Here is a 20599-nt window from a genome sequence, read left to right as displayed (position 1 = left end):
CGACGTGAACAGTACCCTTTTAGGAAAATAGAATTAGTTTGTTAGAAAAGGAGAGTCCAAATCTATAAGGATTCCTCGTTAGGAAAGGAGAGTCCAAATCTATAAGGATTGTTCTTTAGGAGAGTTCAAGGGCCTGTTCGTTTACTCCAGCCGTTCCGAAATGATGAGTTTATTTGTACTAGTATTGATTAGCTAGAATAGTTCCTGGCCTCAATCCGACCTAACCGAACAGGGCCTAAATCTATAAGAATTCTTCCTCTAGTTTGCTTGAGAATCATGTCCCTCTAGGGACTACAAATATAGGGCCATGTAACTAGATCAAAGCAAACAAGGCAAATATCTTCTGGCCTCAAAGGCTTTCCTTATGTGTTCTTTCTCCCCCTAGCTCCCTACCGTGTCATCGCTATACACCCAAGCCACCACGGCGCCTTCCCAAAATCGAAAATTTCGACATCAACCTCCAACCTCACATTCCTACGCACGTCGCAACCATGATAGGATCAAGGATCCTATCAATCTAGTACTAGCGATGTCAGGTTCTGACGTTACTACTGCGATTGGTTCCAAGACTTCATCTCCACGAACACAACAAGTCGTTCAACCGGCACCATGGAGAGTGCCACCATCCACCCTTGACGCCATGACAAAGACTCTCTCCGAGGTCGCCTAGCAGCTGGCCAACCTTAACACACAACAGGTCATCGTCCTTCCATAGCTGGCCACCGTGGAGAGCCATCAAGCATTCTCATTGCAGGGCACCATATCCTAGGGCTTTCCCTATGGGATGGCGGAGTACGACATGATGGCGCTTTCGTCTTACTCAACCACCACCGTCATACCCCCCCCCACCACAACATCTACCACCCTCCCCCCACCACCACGCTGTCTGTTCCCATCCACCTCATCAGTTTTCCACCATCCCCATCTCATCAGTTTTCCACCATCCCCATCACTGCTACCCAACTTTTTGGCGTCGCTAGCCCCAGTGTTCCTGCGGTCCCTTGCTCTGACACCATCACCAATAGCCCTCGACACGGCCACCTGGTTCGACATTCCCCGATACATCAAGCTCGAGTTCACCTCCTATGATGGCTTGAAGGCTCTCCTACACTTGCCCCTCATTGTGAGCATTTGATCATGTCTAGCTGGTATTGTACCATCTATGTGGCGCAGCGCAGCCGTTGTACTACACCCTCAAACAAGATGAGGACATGCCTCCCTAGGGGCGCTTCATGGAGCTTTGCAACCTGCGGTTTGACCCAACTATCCGTACTAACCGCCTCTCTGAATTGGTGCGGCTCCCTTTCACCTCCATGGTACAAGACTATCAGTAGCGTTTCAACACCCTTGTTTGTTACACACCTCGGTTGGATTTAGAAGGTCGACTTGTTCATATGGGGCCTCTGAAACACATCCGCGTGGACAACCAACTACGCGTCCCCCACGACCAACATACGACCATGCATTTGGCCCAGGCATACGAGTGTTGTGCAAAGGCGACCTTGCCAGCCTCAGACATGCGCACAACGCCAGCCAAGGATGTTGTCTGCACTGCTCGAGCCGCCTCGTGCCCTGATCACAAGAGATACCGCACGAGGAGCAGATGTGGCCGCACTTCATGCCCTCCAGCGGGCCCGTCGCAATGGCCGCTTTGCTGCCTATCGCCAGCTAAGATGCTAGAACATCACAGTTAGGGGATGTGCTTCAACTATGATGAGCCCTATATGCAAGGCCATCAATACCAACAAATGTTCTACCTCAAGGCAACTGACTTCTTGGACGACAATGTTGCCGACGGCGTGGTTATTGCAACAGAGCCATTCGACTCCCTAGTCGTCTTCGACCAAGCCATCGCTGGTATTCAAATAAAGATCATGCACCTCTCCGTCTACACCGACGACCATAAGCTCCTCGCCCTCTTCAACGGTGGATGGACCCACAACTTCATCAACGTCAGGGTTATGTACCGCATCGGGCTGGTGATAGACGACTGCAACCTGTGGGTCACAGTGACCAATGACGACCGTGTAGCCTGCATCGGCGTGGCTCGCAACATGGCCATGTGCATCGACATGGAAGACAATCTGGTTAGTTGTTTCGTCATTGACCTCAAAAATTTTGACCTTGTCCTAGGCGTCGACTATGCCCATACCCTTGGCCATGTCTTGTGGGATTTTGAGGATCTTTATCCATCCTTCCGATCGGGTGATCGACGCACCTTCTGGAAGGGGGTGGGCTCCCCTCGCGACGACATCCTAGAGCCGACTCTTTGGGCATTGTCCGTAGACCCTCCATGGCCCATGGTCCCCTACTAGACCGCCTCTAGCAGTACGGGACAATTTTTGACGAGCCACACAAAATTCCCCGAGCGCGCTCCTACGGCCATCGGATACACTTGTTGCTAGCCAGTGTGCCGCCATGCTGGAACAGGGTATGGTCTGCCCTAGTACTTCCACATTCTCGACGTCAGTGCTACTTGTGAAAAAGGTGGGCAGGTCCTAGTGCTTCTACATCAACTATATGTTGCTGAACGACAAAACATCCAAGGACAAGTTCTTAATTACGGTGGTGGGTGAGCTCTTGGATGGGCTTTACAGCGCTAGACTCTTAACCAAGTTGGATTTGTGCTCTGGCTATCAACAGGTCCTGATGCATCTAGAGAATGTGGAAAAGATGGTGTTCCGCACATAGGGCCTGAGGCACCTCGGCAGCTGTTGTACACCTCCCTTGCCCTGATCCCCGAGGCACCTCTTGCTGCGGCCCTCGAGCACCCGGTACATCAGCCTCAGGGGCTCCTCTTGCATCGGCCCCCAGAGAACCTTGGGCATCGATCCCCAAGTCATGCCCTGAGGTGCCTCAAGCATCAACCCCCATGGCACCTATGGCATTGGCCCCTAGGACACCTCTTGTTCTGGTGTAGTCCACTACAGATAACTTTCTCTCATCTCTGAAATGGTTCCTAAGAGGGCTGCAGGCTGCTAATAAAAGAATGGTGGTTGAGTCCTTGACCAATGCTTCGTGGCTGTTGGATATTCGTGGATTGGTGAATTGGGATGTTATTCTTGAATGTCTCTCTCTTTGAGAGCTTCTTTCGGAGGTCCATCTCCAGCATGATGTGCAGGATAAGCATTATTGGAAGTTGAGTTGCCCGGGCCATTACTCTTCAAAATCAGCCTATGAAGCCTCAGTTCATGGATCGATGCTCTTTGACGCCTGGGAACGCTTTTGGAAAACATGGGCTCCCCCCAAATGCTCCTTCTTCACATGGTTGGTCTCCCATAATTGATGTTGGACCACGGACCGGTTGGCTAGGAGGAATCTGCCCGATCACAATTTATGCCTCCTCCGCTTGGCAATTTTGGTTCTTCCTCCTTCAGCAGTTTGGGCTGGTGCAGCTTGCCAACCTGTTGAGACTTCCTTCCTCGATGTGGTGAAAAACCCTCTCCAAAAAGGTTTCAATTATTTAGTAATTCTTGGAGCTTGGGTTATTTGGAAGCATAGAAATGGTTGTGTTCAACAAAAAGAGCCCAAGCCTCTCTTTGAAATTGATCATGGCTGGGAATGAGATTTGGAGCTGGAACATGGCTGGCACCAAGGGGCTGCGTTTGCTTTCACCTTATATGCAGGAGGCTAAAGAGTTGTAGTGTTCTAGTGTGTTGTGTGGCTTGTGGTCGTTTTTGTTCCCAGTCCCTGGCGCATTTGAGTTGGGTGGTGGTGTGTATGGTGTGAGTGCGGCTCTTTCTTGTGATTCTCTGTTTCTTGTTCTATTAATTAAATGATACGCAAATCTCCTACGTGTTTGAGAAAAAAAAACGTAAGCACATATTTGTGCTGGTGAGCACGATTTGCGCCACTAGGTGATCTGGCCCATTCTAATGCCCACAAAGGAATCCATAAGACCCTTCAGCGCCTACATGAGGTTTTCTATATCTCAGGCGACTTAGTACTCGTCTATGACTTCATCCGTGCATGTGTCACGTGTCAGCGCAACAAGACGCCAACCCTGCACCAAGTTAGTTCCATTTAGCCACTCGATGTGTTGTCCTAGGTATGAATGGGCATCTTGGACTTCATCGAGGGCCTTCCCAAGGTCCACAGGAAGTCTGTCACCCTTACTGTCATCAACCGCTTCTCCAAATATGTGCACTTCATTGCCCACAATCACCCATACTCGACGGCATCGATCGCACATGCCTTCTTCAAGGACATTGTCTACACGACTTCCCCACCTCCATCATCAATGATTGTGATCTGGTCTTCACTAGTCACATGTGGCACAACCTCTTCAAGATGGTCGGCATCAAAATCCGCCTGAGCACAGTATTCGACCCCCAGATGAATGGCCAGTTAGAGGTCATCAACAAGGTGATAACAATGTACCTTTGTTGTGCCACGGGAGACCAACCGTGTGCTTGGGTCAACGACCTTCTGTGGGCAAAATATTGCTACAATACCTCATTCCACACATCACTCCAAGCCACTCCTTTCCAGGTGGTGTACGACTGGCCCCAATCACCTCTATTACCACACAACACGGGCAGCTCAAACGAAAGCGGTGGACTCCCTCCTGCAGGACTGCAATGCATTCCTCGGTGAGGTTCGTCAGTGTATCCTCTAGGCTCAGCAGTACGCCAAGCGGTACTACGACAACCAACATCATGAACTCGAGTTCAAGGTGGCAATTAGGTGTGACTCTCCCTTCTCCATTGCCCGACGCACTCGCTGGAGCCCAGGTCCAAGGGCAACATTGGGCCTCGCTATGCAAAAGCCCTTTCAGCTATTGGAGCGTATTGAGCAGGTGGCCTAGGCCTACCACCCTCAACTTCTAACAGGCATCCATATCCATGACATGTTCCACGTAGGGCTGCTCAAGCTGCTCTGTGGGGACCCTCCAATGACCACACCACAAGTGGCACCAGTCTAGGATGGTTGGTTGTTGCCTGCTCTAGAGCGCGTGTTGCATACCTAGTTATGTCGTGGCGTCTGGCATGTGCTTGTACAGTGACAAGGCCTGGCCACCAATGACGTTATTTGGGAACCACTACACGACTTCAAGGATCGCTACTTGAATGTCCAGCTCGAGGACGAGTTTTGAAGAGGTGGGAAGAGATGTTATAACCGATATCTCCGATGCGCGCCGGAAAATGGGCGACGCATGTGTTAGGCTCAAACTACACCCGACGTAAACAATACTCATTTAGAGAAATGGAATTAGTTTGTTAGGAAAGAGATCCCAAATCGCCCAAATCTCTCATGTAGTTTACTTGGGAACCAAGTCCTATAGAGCCTATAAATATAGGACCCTATAACCAGATGAAGGCAAACATCTTGCCTGACCTCAAGGGATTTCCCTACATGTTCTCTCTCCCTTGCTCCATGCCGCGCAGTCCCTCTATACCCAAGTCACCATGACGCCTTCCCGAAGTCGAAAATTCCAACCCCGACCCCCGGTCTCTACGCCGCCCCTCGATACCTAAGCCACCACAACGCCTTCCTAAAGTCAAAAACTCCAACCGCGACCCCCGATCTCACATTCCTACACATTTCACAACCACGAACTAATTTATTTCCATTTATCGTTTCCAGTCTCTTCCAACATGTGGAATGAAGAGTGAAATGAACTAATTTCCCCGTCAATCCATCCCAGTCCACTCCAACACTCCGATCCACAGGGAATAAGTTTGCCAGACAAATCCTAAAGGTGTATATTCAAATGTTCCACATAAGGTCAAATTACAAAAGGTGGACCATGCAGTGGATTCTACTAAGTCCGGTCCTTCAAGGCACAAGTAGTTCATCATCTAGAAAGCTATCAGCAGGAAGCTTGACCACCTAATAAATAATCATGTAACAGACTGACAAGCATAAAAATGCAGATTTCACTAGGGCTTTTCTTAGCCTATTATCAAGCCATTTACCATTTAGTATCTATAATGGAATTTCCACAGTTACCCTAAAGGTGTGTTGTATTACTTGTAATTAGAACAATACTTTTTAGGGGTGTCAAAGCATAGATTTTTTGAAACGTATCAATTGACATGAGGAAATCAAGGCCATTAATAGGGCATACCAATTCTCGAATTTCCTCTTCAAAATCTTTGGCGGCAGCACTGGCATTGAAGCCTTCCAGTGCCTTTATGGTGAGTTTCTCCCCTTCATTAACAAGCCCATTTGGATCTAACAGAGCCCTTTCTTCCGGAGCAACCAGTGCATCCCATCTTTCACAGAAACACTCCAAATATACATTTGCTTCGCGGGTATTGCTAGAACTCAACCATGTCGAGTAGTCACCTAGTAAATTCTAGCAAAAGAAAGGATTTTTTCTGATAAAATGCATACATAAGCATCGTAAAGAAAATAGCTAGAATATCGAGCAAATTTCAGATAACTATACTTATGTGGTCCCTATTATCACAAAATTACCCATGCTTTAGCCAACTGCAAAGAACCACACATCTTTGCACTTATTGTCACAAAACTACACCCTTTCACTAATTCCGTTAATTTGGACATCAATTGACATCTCAGTTCCATGTCTATCATCTGTTTGGATGATTAATGAACACCACCTGTATATCTCATGTGTGGGGGGGTCCAGTTGATACCCACACTATGTTACAAAAAAGTGTAGTTTTGTGACATATAGGCAAAGCTATTCAAAATGAGTTCAGAAAAAGTATAGCTTTCTGATGATATAAACCATGTATAGTTCCATGAAATTTACTTTAGAACAGAATGTGCACAAAAAAATGACATAATAATATATCAAAAATGAGTACTCATTATGATAGCTATAAAAAATATTAACCATGCTGCGAATGGCTAAAGTGAATTAATATGAATTGCTCAAACGGTTCAGATCTGATACAAGGTGGCCATCCATGTGATTGCTTACTACATACACTCAAAAACCCCAGTTCTATTAAAGGAACATCTAAAAGACTAGGGGGGGGGGTCTGCAGACTGCCCAGATGATGATCCTTGTAAAGCATATGATATTGTGGGAGGTAACCAGCTAATTGAAGAATTAATCAATAAAATCAGCACCAAAAGTTTTGATAAAGAAAGATTTGTTGAATCAATGCAATTACGAGTCAATACGATTAACTTGGGATCACTTCCAATAACAGTTTGTCTAAAATAGTTATACTGTGTATAGTTGGTGATACCATAATGCAATACTCGAAGTTACGGAAAAATAAAGCTGTTCTGGGAGAATTATGATCGCATAGTACAACGATTTATATGTGTAGATTGCTGCACATTTAGCATTCAGGTGTGAATTATATGCTTGCGAGCATATGTGGATCAGAATATGATAAAACTAGGAGAAAGTTCAATGCCAAACATACCACAGCATCATCAAGGGTTGGACTCAGAATATCATTCTGAACAAATGATGTGGCTCTCATGGAACTGCCTGTTTTTCCTTTGATCGTGTATGCAAAAATAAGGTCAATATTTGACAGCTGAAGTGTAGATTCCATGAGTGTAACTGCTCGACCTTTTGCTCTCTCAATCTGCAAGAAGGAAGATGTATGTTACTAATATCTCAATCTAGGAGTATTAAGCATATTGCACTCAAAGGACTTCCACAAAATACCAATACTAGGCCAGCAATAGATGCATTTATGAGAAGTTGAAGAGTGTATACCTAACCATATGTACATTTAGACTATCTCCAGCACCTTACTCATCCTCATCCCCATATTCAAACCCCACTCTATGAACTGTGCAGTCTACAACATAAAACAGTGCAAAACAGTGTTTTGGGTAACCATATGGTTAAACTGCTGGACACTGTCTTAAAAGGCCAGAAGTGAATGGAAAAGGCACGTCGAAAATGACCAAAATTATTCTCATGTGCCCCTGGAAAGTATAGTGTGGGTGTGGGCACTAACTGTTAATTATACATGTTGAGGCCAGAAATATTAAGTACTCCCAACAATCCCGAATATAAGTCCATTTGGGCCTGGCACAAGTATTATGGCGAGACGGTATGATGGCCATATTACTCATCAATCATTACTGGAGTTAAGATGGGTGGCAACTGGCAGGCTTACTCCATCGATTAGTGTGCATCTAAGTAAGGTTAGACAAGGAAGAATAAGACAAAAGGATGCATTGGAATCGTTATGGATTTATTATATTTGGTGCACTGAAGCAGGCTAGATTTGCATTTGGGATCAGAGGTATTACAAGCAAGAAAAATAGGCAGTATCACAAGTTGCATATAACCACTATTTTGCATTGAAGGCAGGGGAAACACAGCTTATATTTTGGTAAAAGGGGGAGCACATTTGTATAAATAAATAAAAAATAACTAGTAGTATTTGAAACACCTACGAGAGACGAAATCTGGTTCTGCCAGGAACTGCTATCAGACTTAAGTTTGATGGCATAATTGTTTGCACCATAAACAAGATCCTTGATGGATGCTAAGTCTTCAACAGCCTTTTCATATTCTAGTTTCACCAGCCTTTGACACGAAGTTAACAATCGATCTGCAATGCCTATTGGTGTTTCAAGTTTCAGCCGGACCCTTTCTTTTCCATTTTCCGTTGAACTATCTAAGAAACTCAGTAAGTAATCCTCAAGTTCAAAAAATTTGCTGCTTCTCCATCTAGGATCATTATACATAGCTTCGGTTGAATGCTTTCCATCACTGTTTTTGGAATATGAAAGTTTGGCTTCCAGAGCAGAGCGTGAAGATACAGGAAACAGTGTGACATCCTCTGCGGTAAGCAATTTCATTGCATTTTCCTTGACAAATGCAGTAGCTTCTTCAAGCTATACACATCAGATTGAGAAACAAGGCAATGAATTAGAAACAAGCAATTAGGAACAAAATAAATCTTGCTTTGATTTCAATGGTGCAGAAATGATGTTACAACACCAAACCTCATTGCTGTTCCGATAGAGGTCCAATTTATTTAGAATAAATACAACTTTCTTCTTCCACTGCTGGACATACTGAAGAAATCCAACCTAGAGGTTACAAGAAACCATGTTTAGCTCTATTAGAAAACAGAAAAAAAAAGAAATTGTCCAAAAAAAATAGAACTCCAGATATAGAGACCGTGAAATATGTGATTCAGAAGGAATCGATATAAAGATAAGACAAAATGCAGCATATATATAGAAAGAAACCTAGAAATAAGTCACTGAAATTTCCATGAATTGAAAAGGCAGTGCATTTAATCTGTTATAATTGTCACAGATAGTAGTTCAAATTAAAATTTGAGTTTCTAAGTGAAATATAGCAATAAGAGCCCTTGATACAGTGACCCAGGTCCGGGTCCATAAGCAGTGACAATCACCCTATGAAGACTCGCTCGCTACGGCTCAGGTGGGATCATAACATTCCCTTAACCAAACCATTGCCTATGAGTTGCCAGCTCATTCGTCCATGGGCCTCTCTGGATATACACGTTCCCAGCAAGGCTAAAGAGTTCTTTCCAATGGCTATGCAAACCAAAATTGGTAATGGGGTCACTACTCCTTTTTGGTCTGACAGTTGGTTGATGGGTCACAGGATCGCAGACCTTGCTCCACGCTTATTTCAGAATTCAGATTATCCCTAAAAGGCGAGTTAATAAGAGGACAGTCTTAGACGCTCTCTCTAATGAGACCTGGATTTCGGACATCCAAGGGGCTCTTACTGTTGGAGTTATCTCAGAGTATTTTGTTGTTTGGGATATTATTACCTCGGTCCAGCTTAGGACTGAGGTGGAGGACTGGAGGGCACTCTCTTTCGTCTAGCTGTCAATGGGAAATATTCAGCAAAGGCAGCCTATGAGGGATTTTTCTTGGGTCAACGATATTTGAGCCTTACCATAGAATATGGAGAACTTGGGCTCCTCCGAAGACCAAGTTTTTCATGTGGATGGTGGCTCAATGAAGGCTTTGGACAGCTGATAGGTTGCTTAAGAGGGGCATGGATCACCCCGAAAAATGTCCTTTATGTGACCAGGAGCAGGAAACATGTGACCATTTGCTGATTGGTTGTGTGTTCGCCCGGGAATTCTGGTTTAAGCTCCTATCACAAGTTATCTCCAAAGCATGGTGTCGGCGTTTCGAGACAGGGGGGTCCCTAAGCCGACGAGTGAGTGTGCTGCGTGCCCCAGCCCAGATGGGTCGAGCGCGTGGGCGAGCGCGAAGGGGGGAGAGGCGAGGTGGCCGGAGTCGAGCGTGAGAGAGGTGTAAGTCCCGCGGCCTTCGTGTTCGTCCCGCGCCCAGGTCAGGTGCGCTTGCAGTAGGGGGGTTACAAGCGTCCACGCGGGTGAGGGAAGCGAGCGGCCCCAAGAGAGCGCCTGTCCCGTCCTCGGTCCCGCGCGGCCCACCTCTTCTGAGAAGGCCCTGGTCCTTCCTTTTATAGTCGTAAGGAGAGGATCCAGGTGTACAATGTGGGGTGTAGCAGAGTGCTACGTGTCTAGCGGAGGGAGAGCTAGCGCCCTAGGTACATGCCAATGTGGCAGCCGGAGAGATCTGGGCACCCTGCTGGCGTGATGTCGTGGCTGTCGGAGGTGCGGCGGAGCCTGATGGAGGGACAGCTGTTGGAGCGGTCGAGTCCCTGCTGACGTTGTCCTGCTTCCGTAAGAGAGCCGGGGGCCGCCGTTGTCATAGAGCTTGTGGAGCGCCATCATTGCCCCTCTGGCGGAGCTGGCCGGATGAGACGCCGGTCTTGTTCTCCGTGACCCGAGTCGATTCGGGGTAGGATGATGATGGCGCCTCCTGTTGACGTGGCGGTCTGTGCCCTAGGCAGGGTGACGTGGGGGTTCCTCCGAAGCCGAGGTTGAGTCTGCCTTTTGTTGCCGTGGCCGAGCCCGAGCCAAGGGGTCGGGCGAGGCGGAAGTCGTTCGGCCGAGGCCAGGGCGGAGTCCGAGCCCTGGGGTCGGGCGAAGCGGAGTTTCGTCGTCTTCCGGGTGCTAGCCCGAGTCCGAGCCCTGGGGTCGGGCGGAGCGGAGTTCGCCGTCTTCCGGGTCTTAGCCCGAGTCCGAGCCCTGGGGTCGGGCGGAGCGGAGTTCGCCGTCTTCCGGGTCTTAGCCCGAGTCCGAGCCCTGGGGTCGGGCGGAGCGGAGTTCGCCGTCTTCCGGGTCTTAGCCCGAGTCCGAGCCCTGGGGTCGGGCGGAGCGGAGTTCGCCGTGGCGCCTTTGGCAAGGCCTGACTGCCTGTCAGACTCACTCTGTCGAGTGGCACTGCAGTCGGAGTGGCGCAGGCGGCGCTGTCCTTCTGTCAGACTGGCCAGTGGAGCAGTGGAGTGACGGCGGTCACTTCGGCTCTGCCGGGGGCGCGTGTCAGGATAGAGATGTCAGGCCACCTTTGCGTTAAATGCCCCTGCAATTTGGTCAGTCGGTGCGGCGATTTAGTCGAGGTTGCTTCTGAGCGAAGCCAAGGCCTCGGGCAAGCCGGTGATGTGTCCGCCATAAAAAGGGGGCCTCGGGCGAGACGGAAGTCTCTCGAGGTCGGCTGCCTTTGGCCGAGGGTAGGCTCGGGTGAAGCGTGATCGAGTCACTCGTGTGGACTGATCCCTGACTTAATCGTACCCATCAGGCCTTTGCAGCTTTATGCTGATGGGGGTTACCAGCTGAGAATTAGGCGTCTTGAGGGTACCCCTAATTATGGTCCCCGACAGTAGCCCCCGAGCCTCGAAGGGAGTGTTAGCACTCGCTTGGAGGCTTTTGTCGCACTTTTTTGCAAGGGGACCAGCCTTTCTCGGTTGCATTTTGTTCCGGTGGGTGCGCGCGAGCGCACCCGCCGGGTGTAGCCCCCGAGGCCTCGGAGGAGTGGTTACACTCCTTCGAGGTCTTAATACTTCGCTTAACGCTTCGGCTGGTCTAGTCGTTCCCTCATGCGAACTGGTCGTAGCCCGGGTGCACGGTCGGGGCCCAAGCTCTCGGGCTGGTATGTTGACGCTGTCAACGATTTGGCCGGAGCCGGTTTTTGCGAGAGCAGCCCCCGAGCCTCTGCACAGGGCGAGAGGACGATCAGGGACAGACTCGACTTTTTACATACGCCCCTACGTCGCCTTTCCGCAAGGAGGAGGGGGGGAGTGCGCCATGTTACCCTCGATGGGCACCGAACATGGTGTCTCCGGTGAGCTGCGAGCGGGTAATCCGAGTGGACGTCCGTGCCCCGTTCGTTGGGGGTCGGCTAGGGGCCCAGAGGCACGCCCAAAAGTACCTGCGGGTGATTTGCCGGACCCGGTCCCCTGGCGACGGGGTCCGAGGGCTCGATGCCTCCCTCCGATGGGATTCCGTTACAAGATCGTTCCCGCTGGTCTCGGAAATGTCCTAGGGTACCTCGGGAGCGCAGCCCGAGCCTTGGTTATGTATCGAACGTACCCCTGGTCATCCCTCGCTCGGTGTCTGAGGCGACTGTGAACCCTTCGGGGGCCAGCCTTCGAACCCCTGATCAGTAATGGGCACGGAGCCCGAGTAGCCTGAGGCGGCCATGGAGCCCTTCGGGGGGCTGGCCTTCGAACCCCTGACCAGTAGTGGGTGTCGGGCCCACGCGATCTGAGGCGACTGTTGAACCCTTCGGGGGGCCAGTCTTCGAACCCCTGATCAGTAATGGGGGGCTCGGAGCCCGGTTCCTTCGCGGGGAAGGATCCCTTTCGGGGTGTCCCCCTTTCTCGGTCCCTGTTGCAAGAGATAGAGAAAGAGAAAAACGGAAAAGGATACGAAATCGGACGACGTGGCGTACCTTTTCTGTAGCGGTTATTACGGCGAAGGTGAAGCGTCGCGCGCTCCTCCTGCCAGAGGCGCCGCGTGTCCCGCCGCGGAGTTAATGCGACGGGGCGAGTGGTCGGCGGGGCGGCCGTTACGCGTGTGTGAGCCGTTTCGAGGAACGGCTGTGCCGCTTCGCGCTTTTCGAATCCTGCGTCCGGTCCAGGCGGCGTGCTGGAAACGGTTTCGCCCTGGCCTTCATATACTTGAGAGGGGGTCCGGTGACGGTTCTTCACTCTGCTCCCTTCTTTTCCCTTCAGGTTTTCGCCACCCGGGAAACTTTAGTCGGAGGAGAGAGAAACCGCCCTCCCTGCCCCCCGCGCCGCCATCTTCTCCATCTTGGTGATGGCGGACCGAGTGACCATAATCCCCCCGCGCGATCCGTGGCCCTTCTCCACGGTGACGGCGAGTGATCTGGAGGAGCTGGTCGGCGAAGGTTTGCTCCGCCCCCTCACCGACAAGCAGCGGCCAGAGTGGATTCCTCCCGTGGGCGGAGCCGCTCCGTCCCCACCGCCGGGGTATGTTGTGAGCTTCGTCTCCTTCCATGAGCGGGGATTTGGTGCGCCGACGGGCCGCTTTATGCGGGCCATCTTATTCCACTACGGGGTGGAGTTGCACAACCTCTCCCCCAACTCCATCTCGCAGGCCGCTATTTTCGTAGCGTTATGCGAAGGGTACTTGGGGATCGCTCCTCATTGGGATTTGTGGACTTACTTCTTTCTCGCCGAGCCTTTCGCCTTGTCGACGGGGGAGAGGAGGATCCGTGCAGCGGTGCGGGCCGGCGGCTGCATTCTCTTGTTGAGGCAGTCGCGGGCGTTGCAGTACATTCCTGCCATTCTCGCGTCTTCGAACAAGGGGTGGCAGCGCCGGTGGTTCTACCTCCGGAACGACGGTGAGTTGCTCCCACCGTTTTCCCATCGAGTAGTTACAGCTGCCACCGACGCCTGGCGCCACGGGACCCCGCACGAGAGGCAGAAAAATCTCGAGCCCCTTCTCCAGGCCCTGAAGGAGTTGCGGGAGGGGGGACTCACCGCTGCGGGAGTGATCGCCGCCATCCACCGTCGGAGGGTGCTCCCATTGGCGGAGCGGCGGCTGTCGCTCTGGGAGATGACCCCGGAAGCCGACTGGGAGGGCTCACGAATGTCCCCTGATCCTCTCCCTTTCGACGCCCTCCAATGGCGGGTGTCGGCCGCGATGGGGAAGCCGGACCCCCACGCATACTCCCAGCTTCGGATGCGCCCCGACCAGGGGTGCGTGACTTTGGTGAGCGTTTGCTCCTTCCTTCTTCGTATATCTGGTTGCTCCGGGTCCTTATGATCGGGTTCCTTTCTCCCCTCCTCTTAGGATGTGGGGTGTCACAAACCCTCCCTGCCACGGGTCCCGGAGGACGCGGTGGACCGTGCAGCGCGGCGGGTCGCCGCGGAGGAGAAGAAGAAAAAGAAGGACGCGGAGAAGGCCCGGGCCCGCGAGCGGAGGCGGGCTCGGGACGCCTTGGAGAAGCGCCGCCGCCAGCAGGAGAGGGACGGACTCCCGAGGGAGCCGTCGCCGGAGACGCCCGACGACGATGACGACGACGATGATGATGATGATGATGACGGCATGGCCGCCCGTCTCGGCCTCAGCCTCGGCCTGGGGTGTGGCCAGGAGCCGTCGAGCCAGCCCCCGAGCGAACCGACTCCGTCAGCCCCCGAAGTTGGGGCGTCGGGCTCCCGACCCGAGGCGCGGGGGCGAACCGAGAGGCTACCTGACCCCTCCGCCGGAGGAGCTGAAGTAGTTCCGGAGGTCCAGACCAAGGCGTCTGTTCCCCAGAGGCCGCCGCTTGTGCCGGTGGCGCATGGGGGTGACCCTCAGGTCGTCGCGGCCGTGCCCGGGGAATCTGCCTCCCAGGCGCCCCAAGCGCCGGCGAAGCGGACCTCGGCGGCCGTTTCGAGAGCCGGGGTCCAAGAAAGCTCTCCCCAGGCGCGGTGGATCATGGCCCGGAGTGGGTGAGTACCCCGGAATGTCTTCGTCTTGGCTTCCCATTCGTATGTTTCGGGTATGATCCCCTTCCTTTTTTATCCAGCAAGCGAAGTCATGGCCAGACCGACCTGGCACCCCGGAAGGCCCTCAAGACGGCGCCGAACTGTGTGGCCAGCGCCATTCAGCCGACCCTTTCGCGGGGTACTCCGACATCGGGGGCTCGGGCGTCGCCAATCTCGGAGGAGCGGGCTCCCGAGGCCGGCTCTTCAGCCTAGGCGGCGATCGTGGTTGAGGAGGCGGCTGACGCCCACGCGGCTCTGAGTTCGCCTGTCGTGCCGGTCATGCCGGCGCCTGCCACCGTCGAGGTTGCCGCCGTCCCTGTCGAAGGGTGTCCAGCCGCCGTCAGCGCCGGGATGGCTGATGCGTCGGCGCCCAAGACCCCAGAAGAGGTGGGCGCGGTCGCGCAATCCGTCCAGCCGGGCGACAGCCTCATCGCTGTGCGGCGGGGCCCCGAGGCCCGGCGCCCGTTGCTCCGATTCCGGACCCGCGAGGCCTCGGACCCCGTCTTCGTTCTTGATGATGAGCAGGAGGACCAGTCCTGGGGCGAGCTCCGCGAGTGCGCAGAGGCGACGGTGGGGTCGCTCCGGTCGTCGCTGGAGGTTTTCTGCAGAGACGTCCCCAAAATCCTCCAGGTAGCGGTTTCGGGCATACCTTTTTTCCTTCTGTGAGATACTCGTTGTGACGCCCTGTTTCCCTTTCCCAGGATCTGACGGACCGGAGCGCCGCCAAGTCGTCGTTCATCCGCCGTGAGGTTGATGTCTGGGGCTCGCTGCGATCCCTGAGGTCTTCGCTCGCCGGGGCTACCACGCGCCTTTCTCAGCAGGATGCCAAGGTGGCGGACCTCCAGCTGCTATGCGCCGGCCTGAGAGCCGAGGCGGCCGCAGCGCGTGCGGAGGCGCAACAGCAGCGATCGGAGCTCGTCCAGGTCGTCGAGGAACGGAACCGACTTCAAGGCCGGGCTGCCGAGGCCGAAAGCCGAGCCGAGACCCTCGCGGCTGACTTAGCTGCGGCCCAGGTCGCGGCCTCGGAGCACCATGCCCGAGCCGGAAGTACGTCTTGGTCCTCCCTAGTTCTTTTTCTTGTCCGTTTCCCTTGCTTGTGCTTGAGGTATTTCTCCTGGCTACTTGCAGAGCTTGAGTCCGCCCTTGACGAGTCCGCCAAGGCGCTTGCTGAGGCGCTTGCCGGAGCCGCCGAGCAGAGGGAGGCGGACCTCGCGGCCATGTCCGAGGCCGTCTCGGACTTCTATCGTGCCCTCGGCTCCGATGACGTCCCTTCAGGAAGCTCCCCTCAGAGCCGCCTTCGAGCCTTAGGTGGTCACGCCCGTGGCAGAGTCCGCGAAGCGCTACACCACGGCGTCAGGCGGGCCTTCGCCGTGCTCGCTTCTCACTACGTTGTGGACCTGGAGCGGGTCAGTGAGGGGTACTGTCTTCCTGACGAAGACGATGCTGCTCTGGCGGAGGTGCAGCGGCTTGACGCGGTCGCCGCTGGCCCGAGCGCGGTGCTGGCGACCACCTTTGAGGCGGAGGTCCTTCCTCCTGCGACGTCACCGGAGGCCGAGATGGACCCCACCGATGGCGGGGGTGGAGCTGAAGGCGCGGCTCCTTCCCAAGGCGGCGCCTGATTCTTGTTTGGACAGTTTCTTGTTGAATGTGTGTCTCACCACGGCCGCTGAGGCCTGAACACTTTTGTCTTTCTTGCATGGAGTCGTACTCTCCTTTCTTTCCATCTGCATGTTCGCCCTAGCTCGTCAATGATAGGGTGGCTTCTCGAGTTGGGCTATTCTTCGTGGCAGGTGATGAGTGGGGTATCCCTAACCCGGAGGTACGGGAGTTCCTCGGCTCAATCGGCCTTGCCATTTTCATGTACCCGCGTTCGCTCCTCGAGACTCGGCTTCTGACATAGCCAGGAGAACGTAGCTGGGAGAACGCAAGAGGCCCCTTTTTTGTTTTTTTAAAAAGATCTTGACGCGGAGGGGTTCCCCCTTTTTAGCCCCCGAGGGAGGGTCGGGCTCCACCATGGCGAGGCCGACCCTTCCTTGATGATCGAGGCGCAGAGGCTGCCTGACGGATCGGGCCCCGGCCCGAATATCCAGCGAGTGCTCGGCGACATCCCTCGGTATGCCGGGCATGTCCGAGGGACTCCATGCAAAGACGTCGGCGTTTGCGCGGAGAAAGTCGACGAGCACTGCTTCCTATTTGGGGTCGAGCCCGGAACCGATCCGGATCTGCTTGGTGGTGTCGCCACTGGGGTCGAGGGGGACGGCCTTGACCGTCTCCGCTGGCTCGAAGTTGCCGGCATGGCGCTTCACGTCTGGCACCTCCTTGGAGAGGTTCTCCAGGTCGGCGATGAGGGCCTCGGACTCGGCGAGGGCCTCGGCGTACTCCACGCACTCCACGTCGCATTCGAACGCGTGTTTGTACGTGGGGCCGACGGTGATGACCCCGTTGGGGCCCGGCATCTTGAGCTTCAGGTAGGTGTAGTTGGGGACGGCCATGAACTTCGCGTAGCATGGCCTCCCTAGCACGGCGTGGTAGGTTCCTCGGAACCCGACCACTTCGAACGTCAGGGTCTCCCTTCAGAAGTTGGAGGGTGTCCCGAAGCAGACTGGGAGGTCGAGTCGCCCGAGGGGCTGGACGCGCTTCCCAGGGATGATCCCGTGGAAGGGCGCAGCGCCTGCCCGGACGGAGGACGGATCAACGCGCAGGAGCTTGAGGGTCTCGGCGTAGATGATGTTGAGGCAGCTGCCTCCGTCCATCAGGACCTTGGTGAGCCTGACATCGCCGACAACGGGGTCGACGACGAGCGGGTATTTCCCCGGGCTCGGCACATGGTCGGGGTGGTCGGCCCGGTCGAAAGTGATGGGCTTGTCGGACCAGTCTAGGTAGACTGGCGCCGCCACCTTCACCGAGCAGACCTCTTGGCGCTCTTGCTTGCGGTGCCGAGCCGAGGTATTCGCCGCATGCCCTCCATAGATCATGAAGCAGTCGCGGACCTCGGGGAACTCTCCTGCTGGGCGATCTTCGTTCTTGTCGTCGTCGCGGGCCCTGCCACCCTCGGCGGGTGGCCCAGCCCTGTGGAAATGACGCCGAAGCATAACGCACTCCTCGAGGGTGTGCTTGACGGGCCCCTGATGGTAGGGGCACGGCTCCTTGAGCATCTTGTCGAAAAGGTTTGCACCTCCGGGGGGCTTCCGAGGGTTCTTATACTCGGCGGCGGCGACAAGGTCCGCGTCGGCGGCGTCGCGTTTCGATTGCGACTTCTTCTTGCCTTTCTTCTTGGCGCCGCGCGGAGCAGACGCCTCGGGAGCTTCTTCCGACGGGCGGCCCTGGGGCTGCTTGTCCTTTCGGAAGATAGCCTCGACCGCCTCCTGGCCAGAGGCGAACTTGGTGGCGATGTCCATCAGCTCGCTCGCCCTGGTGGGGGTTTTGCGACCCAGCTTGCTCACCAGGTCGCGGCAAGTGGTGCCGGCGAGGAACGCGCCGATGACATCCGAGTCGGTGATGTTGGGCAGCTCGGTGCGCCGCTTCGAGAATCGCCGGATGTAGTCCCGGAGCGACTCCCCCGGCTGTTGCCGGCAGCTTTGAAGGTCCCAGGAATTCCCGGGGCGCACGTATGTGCCCTGGAAATTGCCAGCGAAGGCTTGGACCAAGTCGTCCCAGTTGGAAATCTGCCCCGGAGGCAGGTGCTCCAACCAGGCGCGAGCAGTGTCGGAGAGGAACAGGGGGAGGTTACGGATGATGAGGTTGTCGTCGTCCGTTCCACCCAGTTGGCAGGCAAGGCGGTAGTCCGCGAGCCACAGTTCCGGTCTCGTTTCCCCCAAGTACTTCGTGATAGTAGTCGGGGGTCGGAACCGGGTCGGGAATGGCGCCCGTCGGATGGCCCGACTGAAGGCCTGCGGACCGGGTGGCTCGGGCGAGGGACTCCGATCCTCCCCGCTGTCGTAGCGCCCCCCACGCCTGGGGTGGTAGCCTCGGCGCACCCTTTCGTCGAGGTGAGCCCGACGGTCGCGTCGATGGTGCTCGTTGCCGAGGTGGCCCGGGGCCGCAGGCGCGGTGTTGCGCGTGCGCCCGGTGTAGACCGAGGCTTCCCGCATGAATCGGGAAGTCGCGGCATGAGGTTCCGAGGGATATCCTTGCCTTCGGGATGCAGTGCTCTCGGCCCGCCGGGCCGCAGCGCCTTCCAGGAGATTCTTGAGTTCTCCCTGGATTCGCCGACCCTCGGTGGTTGACGGCTCCGGCATCGCGCGGATGAGCATTGCTGCGGTTGCCAGGTTCTGACCAACCCCGCTGGATGCGGGCGGCGGTCTGATCCTGACATCGTTGGCGACGCGGTGCTGGAGACCTTGGGGCAGATGACGTATTTCTCCGGCCAGGGGTTGGCCCACCCATGCTTGTCCGACGTCCCGATGGATCGGCGCAAGCGCTCCTGTTCCCTCGTTGAGCCTGGCCTGCGCCTCGCGGACTTGCTCGAGTTGTGGGTCGTAACCCCCCGCCGGAGCGGGGACCACAGCTAGCTCCCGTGGGATGTCGGCGCGAGGCACCGGCCTAGGGAGATCACCATCCTCCGGCATGCCAAGATGGTTGCCTTCGGTGGGATCCCCTAGCTCGATGTGGAAACATTCGCGGCTTGGGCCACAGCTCTCGTCGCCAAGGCTGCGGCTTCCATCGGAACAGTCGGATAGGCAGTAGTCACATGCGGTCATGAAGTCCCGCACGGCACTGGGGTTGCCAAGTCCGGAGAAATCCCAACCGATGCCGGGATCGTCATCTTCCTCGGACCCAGAGGGCCCGTAGGTCGAGACGTCCGTCAGTCGGTCCCAAGGCGACCGCATACGGAACCTCAGTGGGGTTGCACTCGCCTCAATGAGAGCGCCCGCCAAAACGAGGTCGTTTGGCGGGTTGAGGCCGAGTCGAAATGACGCAAGATGGGAGTTAGTCGTTACCTTTTGGTCGACGAGGAGCGACGTAGTCACATCGGGGACTGGTTGCGCCGTCATCTCTGGTTCGAGGGCGACGTCCTGCAGGCTTTCCGCGAGCGCGCCGGCGTCGTCTTCTTGCTCGGGGTCAGCGCGCCGCGGGGGGACAGCGCTTGCCTCCGTCTTGAACGCGAGGTCGACGTCCGGCGTGCCTTCCGTCGGGGCGTTGGGGGCGTCGATTCGCTCGACGGCCGACGAAGCGCGGCCTCCCGTCTGGCCTTGACGGCCCCGCCTCCTCCTCCGTTGGCGGGGGAGGGAACGGAGCGAGCCCGAATGTCGCTCTTCCACCACGCGGGGAAGACGTCGTCGATTCCGCCGCCGGCGGGCGGGTTGTCGGCCGCCATTGTCGTAGTCGCGCGGCGGTGGAAGAAGTATCATGTCGTAGCTGCCGTCGAAGGACATGAACTCAAGAGTCCCGAAACGAAGCACCGTCCCGGGCCGGAGAGGTTGCTGGAGACTGCCCATCTGGAGCTTGACGGGGAGCTGTTCGTCAGCACGCAGCAGGCCCCTACCTGGCGCGCCAACTGTCGGCGTTTCGAGACAGGGGGGTCCCTAAGCCGACGAGTGAGTGTGCTGCGTGCCCCAGCCCAGATGGGTCGAGCGCGTGGGCGAGCGCGAAGGGGGGAGAGGCGAGGTGGCCGGAGTCGAGCGTGAGAGAGGTGTAAGTCCCGCGGCCTTCGTGTTCGTCCCGCGCCCAGGTCAGGTGCGCTTGCAGTAGGGGGGTTACAAGCGTCCACGCGGGTGAGGGAAGCGAGCGGCCCCAAGAGAGCGCCTGTCCCGTCCTCGGTCCCGCGCGGCCCACCTCTTCTGAGAAGGCCCTGGTCCTTCCTTTTATAGTCGTAAGGAGAGGATCCAGGTGTACAATGGGGGGTGTAGC

The 20599-nt window shown here is 55.2% G+C and overlaps 1 protein-coding gene across 1 annotated transcript in view; it reads right to left on the bottom strand.

Moving 5' to 3' along the window:
- LOC103630315 (probable transmembrane GTPase FZO-like, chloroplastic) overlaps positions 1–20599 on the bottom strand; it is a 34192-nt gene that overhangs the window by 1040 nt on the left and 12553 nt on the right. Inside the window, exons 6-9 of the mRNA XM_008651377.3 lie at positions 8902–8988; positions 8347–8790; positions 7353–7520; positions 6071–6301 (exon numbers count right to left, since the gene is read on the bottom strand). Of these exons, the coding sequence (XP_008649599.1) occupies positions 6071–6301; positions 7353–7520; positions 8347–8790; positions 8902–8988 (930 nt within the window). The remainder of the gene's footprint in view (positions 1–6070; positions 6302–7352; positions 7521–8346; positions 8791–8901; positions 8989–20599) is intronic.

This window comes from Zea mays, chromosome 6 (assembly GCF_902167145.1).
Source record: "Zea mays cultivar B73 chromosome 6, Zm-B73-REFERENCE-NAM-5.0, whole genome shotgun sequence".
Taxonomy (NCBI): Eukaryota; Viridiplantae; Streptophyta; class Magnoliopsida; order Poales; family Poaceae; genus Zea; species Zea mays.
The sequence above is the reverse complement of the archived record's forward strand: the minus strand, read 5'-3'. Positions and strand labels throughout refer to the sequence as shown.